At 45.1% G+C, this 6,000-nt stretch overlaps 1 protein-coding gene across 1 annotated transcript in view; it reads right to left on the reverse strand.

The window, feature by feature from the left end:
• The window catches only part of LOC147206130 (cGMP-inhibited 3',5'-cyclic phosphodiesterase 3A-like), a 72,552-nt gene that overhangs the window by 66,427 nt on the left and 125 nt on the right, over positions 1–6,000 (reverse strand). The window contains exon 1 of the mRNA XM_086109453.1: positions 5,265–6,000. This exon is cut by the window's right edge and continues 125 nt beyond it. Coding sequence (XP_085965579.1) covers positions 5,265–6,000 — 736 coding nt within the window. The remainder of the gene's footprint in view (positions 1–5,264) is intronic.

The following is a 6,000-nucleotide window of genomic DNA, read 5'->3' on the forward strand; positions in this document are numbered from 1 at the left end:
AGTTGTTTCCGAGCGCCAAAAAGTGAGTTGAATTGCTCATTTACACCGCTGTCTTGTTTTGTGCCTTTATCGTACGCGGCCAACATGGAGAAGGTAACGCACACAAATCACAACAGAAGCAGAGTCATGATAAAAGCTTTGATAGACTATCACGCACCACTCTTCCACAGTTTGGGGGAGTAAGAGCACGCCTGCTGTTTTGCCTGGCTACTAAACAAAACCTCGAATGACCTACTTTCATTCTACCCCGACTCCTCCACCACATGCACAGCTAATAGACTGGGACTGCGTGCGCAAGCACCGGGACCGGGGATGATATCCTCCAATCACAAGACACAGCATCCCATGTTAGCATCAGCTTCTCGTTTATCTCACACTCAGACATAAAGCTCTTTAAAAATGAAACAATGTTAAAAGTCTAAAGTTGACATCCCAAAGTATAAGGATGCGTTTCTGCCCCCCCCCCCCCACACCCTTATCCGAAACACAATTCAATTATGGAGCTGGGCAGCAAAACGAGTGAAACAGGAAACATTTACGACAGCAGCAGCAATTGTGTTTGGATCCCATTCCACAGGAAGTCATTAAGAGAGATTTCAAGAATATCTTGATCATCCAAGTTATGAAAGAATTTCCTCCTCCTGCTATGATAATATTTGTGTTGGTGTCAGGAGTCGGACAGAGAGCAGAGCCCGTCGTCAAAACGGGAAAGGCACGCTGCATTAACAACGAAAACGCAGCGTTCTCAAGTTCACTCGCCTCCTGCTTGATCACTTTCTGTTGCTTTTTGTCCCACTTTGTTGGGGCAACATGTCACCCATCCGACTACTGTAGCTTTCCCTGCTGCTCTTGAACTACCGGGAGAACTCTCTGTGCTATGATATCGTATGCCGCGCCAGCCAGCTACGAACTGTGGTTGGTTAGCTAGCACAGCTAAACACTGCCCCGCACTGAAGCGACGCTCTTCTGAGTCAATGATCCTCGACTCAGTGGCGGCGGATACGTAACAGCTGAAAGATATTGATGGCACAAAAGGAGCACGAGAAGTAATTAACAGATAGAGAAGTCATGAGAAACTAGTCTAAGCTATTGAGAAATGTAGTCACAAAACAGCAGTAGAAATGCTTGGGGAGTACAGTACACTTTTCACAGACCAGTCTGTCTGGAGCAGAGAGATAATATCTCTGAACACAAAAACTAGCAGGAAAGTAAGTGTCTCGAGAGAAAATAAACAGCTACAGAAAACACATCCACAAATCAAAAATGAATCATTACGTTCTCATGTACGTCAGCGAGAAGCAGGAGGATCAAATATATGTTAACATGGAATACTGTACGAATCATTTATGTCAGCAATGTTGGTTGTGATCATTTCCACCATTTTGCACAGTTTTGAGATCGGCACAAGATACACTCAAAGTTACGCACGCACGCACACGCACACACACACGTCACAGCTAGTGAAAGTGGTACACTAGCCTCACTGTGCAGGCAGCATGGGATTCCCCCTCGGTGACTATGTCGATGTGGGTGGATATGGGTCTGAATGGTTGTTGAATGTTGACTGAAGTCAGCTGGGATATGCTCCAATAACCCGCCCGCAAACACTTAACAATACAATGTAACTCCAAGTGGGCCCTTTTTTTATTTATCCATCCATTTTCTGAACGGGTTTATCCTCATAAGGTTCACAGGGTGTGCTTTGGGCAGTAAGCGGGGGACACTGGTTGCTAGCCAATCGCAGGGCACAAAGAGACGAACAAGAATCTGCGCTCACACTCACACCTACTTCAATCAGCCTATCATGCATGTTTTTGGAATGTGGGAGAAAACCGGAGTACCCGCAGAAAACCCACACAGGCCAGGGGAGAGCATGCAAACTCCACACAGGAAGGCCGGGATCGAACCCATGACCTCTGCACTGTGAGCCCGATGCGCTAATCACTGGCCACCGGTCCGCCCCTTTATTTTAATGAATTTATCTCTGCTCAGTGTCTCTCTCTCTCTCTCTCTCTTCATTTAGTTTCTTTTTCATGAATTCAGCTCTGCTAAGGGTCGATATAACCATTCAGGAACACTTTGGTTCTAACTTAAACACTGAGGTTTGTATGAAAATATGTACGGTTTTGCTGAAGGAATTCAATTTATTTGGTGAAATCAATTTCAGGCCCTATCCCCCAGACTTTTAATATGTACAGTATACAGCAAGAGAACCGTGGACTAGCATTTCCTTGCACGCTGCGAAAATAGATCTGCATCATGAGCTTGCACCTCTTCCTGCTGTTCGTCATCCACAGCTGATAAGCATACAACGGTCACTTTGGCTGAAACCAACAAGAAGCTTTGTCCATCATGCTAGCTGCTATCAGCCAAGATAGTCCCGACTTTCTGGAAGGAGCCCAACATTGGGGAATGTGCCTACTACTGTAAAGCAAACTAGAAAGCAATTAGGAAAAGTTGAGTCAAAGAAATTACTTGCCAGAAAAACTATGCATGCCAGGCAAGTAGGTGATGATGTCAGTTTGTATTAAAAAAAAACTAAACACTACAGTGGAACCTTGGTTTTCATGAATACATTCCAAAAAGTCGAAACTAAAATTGAGTCATATGAAAACTTCAGCTCTATACTCCATATGAAAACATGTAAATCCAATCACTTGGTTCTTTTTTTGGGCTTGAGGTGTCTTATTAAACAGTCACACAATGGATAAGCACAACAAAAAAAAAAAAAAACCTTTTGAATTGCTTCTGATAAACATGCGGGTGAGTGGCCAGATAAATAGACTATTTTTAACTTTACGAAAACCATACCAAAAAAAAAAAAGTCAAAACTTGAAAAGCTCAGTTGTGATTTCTCTCACACAGCTTATATCAATCACTCAGTATGTCATGGATTTAACATACCAATACAAATCTTTTTTTTTCCTCCAGTATGGCTCCCCAAAAAGTGAAAAGTGCAAGAGATTGTGTATTACAACAGTACCAAGAATTATCTGGGTTTTCCAATGAAAAAGCATCAAAGTGAGTGCAACATAAACCGCAAAAGACACCATTTTCATGTGTTTTCAGTCAAGTATATAGCAACACAAGTTTTCGAGCTGAGGCTACCACGGCAGGCTTAAGAGGAAGACAGCACTTGGAAATTCCTCATTGCTTTATTTATTTTTGAAGTAAACCGTTTTGAGACTAAAACGATTAATCCGATGTGCTCTTATGAAAAAGTCTGCGAAAGAAGGAAACAAAAGTATTCGGCAATAATGTAAATACCATCAGGCCAACAAAGTGCAGATATCCTACTGCTACATTTAAACATCCTGACTTGATAAAACAGCTCTTTTTTTCCTACAGAGAAGCGCGCACACACACACACACACACACACACGTTTGACAGTTCACGCCACCTTTCACCATGTGCTAGTCTCATTGTAACCCCCCGATGTGCGTCTGAGCCCCTGCGTGAGCGAGGCGATGACTAGCGTGGGTCACTCTGGGCTTGTTTACACATTGCAGACCACACAGACAAGAGACGCTCACGACGGCATGTGTCGACCATGTGTGTCTCAATTACAGGCAGGTCGTGACTGGTCAACCGCCGACTGAGATGAGAGGCCTCCTGGTACGCTTCATCCATCAGGGCTGGTTGGGGGGAAAACTGATTCATTATCTTAACTAGATTGTGAGTCAAAATGTGGAGTGTGATTGCTGTGCAGATGACGCCGCTTGATCCATAAAACGCTCCGGATTAGCTTTGCAACGTCTCATTGGGAGTAAAATGCTTAACTTGCACTCACTACATTAAGGAATGTCTTTTTTTTTTTTTTCAGGACTGTTTTGACTGCTGCGATAATCAAATATACTATTTTTTTTATTGTGTCTTAAAAGCATTGACAGAATTAAAGATTTTTTTGGTTGGGTTTAAGTTATGTGGGTGTAGGAAGAGACCACGTGTTTGTGCACTGTCAATAAATAATTGTGTGGCAGAAGAGTATGGCCTAGTATAACCGCTTTTAAAAAACATCTGCATGTGGAAAAATCAGCCAGGTGTACACCTGCTTAGAAATATGACGTTTGGCATCGGTACAACCAAAGTCGATTGAAACCTCAAAACGTCAAACTCCAGCAGTTGGATCGAAATAATACGGTTATAAATGACTAATTGTAGCAAAAATATCAAATAGGAGTGTGTGACCACAAAGAAAAACAAACAGGACCACTAAAGTGCTAACTAGCGTAGTTAAAGCACCTCTAAGTGGGCCAACCGACAGCCCTGCAGTACACACACACACACCAAAAAAACTCCTCCTTTCGAACACTCGGCACAGTCACTGATGTTCCTCCACAGGAGCTGATAGGAGTGTGAACGAGGCAGCATGCGGATCGTAACCATTCTTCTATTTTGAGGACATAAAGCCTCCATAAAGTGAGGAAGGAAGTTATAAATATGTGTGTCCTTTTATTGGACTAATTAGTTATTGGGAATGTCTCTTTTTTTCGTCACCACTTGAAAACACTGCTTCAAAATAAGGATTTGGGTGCCATTTGACACAAAACTTCTACTACAGCTTTGTTCACATATTCTCTGAATTCATATGGTATAAATCGAGGTACTTCAAGTATGAAATATCTACATATAGTACATGCAGCAATATATAAATTACCAGTCACAAGTTAGTACACTTCGAATTACGACTGAGTGAGAAACTGTCTAAACGTTTGACTATGCATATGTGTGTGTGTGTGTGTGTGTATACCTATAAAATACACACAAGAAATTTCATCTGTGCTGTATGTTACACATACAGTACATTTGACAATAAAGTGTATCCAATCCAAACACTGATCAAAAAATAAAGAGAACACGGAAACAGCAAAATGCAACTCCCAAGTGTTCCCTTTATTTTTGTGAGCATTTTTATACACATATATAATCATGTTCAATGTGCCAAATTGATTGATCAAGTTAATGGACAATATTCAGTTCTTGAATGCAAACAAATCCAACTCTATAAAGTGAACCTGATGGGGGGGGGGGGGCATGTTGTCTCACGGCAAGCTACTCATGTTTAAAAACGTCACCAAGTAATGGTCCAAAAATAGATCAAGTAGTAGAAAATAGGCGGTGAATATTACAAATGATCCCATTAAAATGCTAATACCATGGCGATAACAATTGAGTCTGCATCATAGTTCATAAAAACTTTGCAAAATCAGGGCTCAACGGTTAAAGTGTGTACTTGGGTCACGGTGAGTGTTGGGGGTCCTACCTGGTCCCTCTGGATGCATGGTAGAGAGGTCCTGCGATGTGACTTGCTGTTGGACTGACTATGTGCCATGTCTGTGGATATCACCGAACTGGACCTCCTGCGCCTTTTAAATGCGGGGACGTCTCCCTTGGCTCCAGTCACGGGGGTGCAACCCTCCTCGAGTGTCCCTTGGCCGGCGAGGAGCCTGTCAGCATACCTCGCCAGGAGGATGCCCACGACCCCCAGCAGGTACGCCACGTACGGCCTCCAAGCGGGACGAAGCTTGTGCAGCGACAAGAGGGAGACGGCGCGCACCACGCTGACGACCACGACCACGGACGTGCCCCGGTCCAGGCGCGCTAGCATCAGTGCGCCGCCGGCCGCGCACGCGAGCACCAGCGCAGCGGCTACTTCATGCGGGCCGTCCAGGAGGCTCCACGCCGCCGCTTCCGCCAGGTGGAACGCGGTGAGGAGCGAGAGGGCGCTTGGGAGCAGCACGCCGCAGCGAATCAGGTAGACGCCGAGCCAGAAGAAGGCACACAGGAGGCTGAGGAAGGGCGAGAGGGCGACCCAGCAAGCGAGCAGCAGCTCGGCGAGGCAGCCCGCGAGCGAGTGACTGCACGACTGCGGCTGCGGGAATGCGCGCGGCTCACAGTTCCAACACTGTGCGCACCTCAGCGGCGCGGCCAGCACGAGCGCACACGCCGAGCAGCCCACTCCGACGCAAGTCCGCGCGCGGGTCCACGCCAGCCTCACC

This window comes from Hippocampus guttulatus, chromosome 4 (genome assembly GCF_054856545.1).
Source record: "Hippocampus guttulatus isolate MCC_2025c chromosome 4, RoL_Hgut_1.0, whole genome shotgun sequence".
Lineage (NCBI taxonomy): Eukaryota > Metazoa > Chordata > Actinopteri > Syngnathiformes > Syngnathidae > Hippocampus > Hippocampus guttulatus.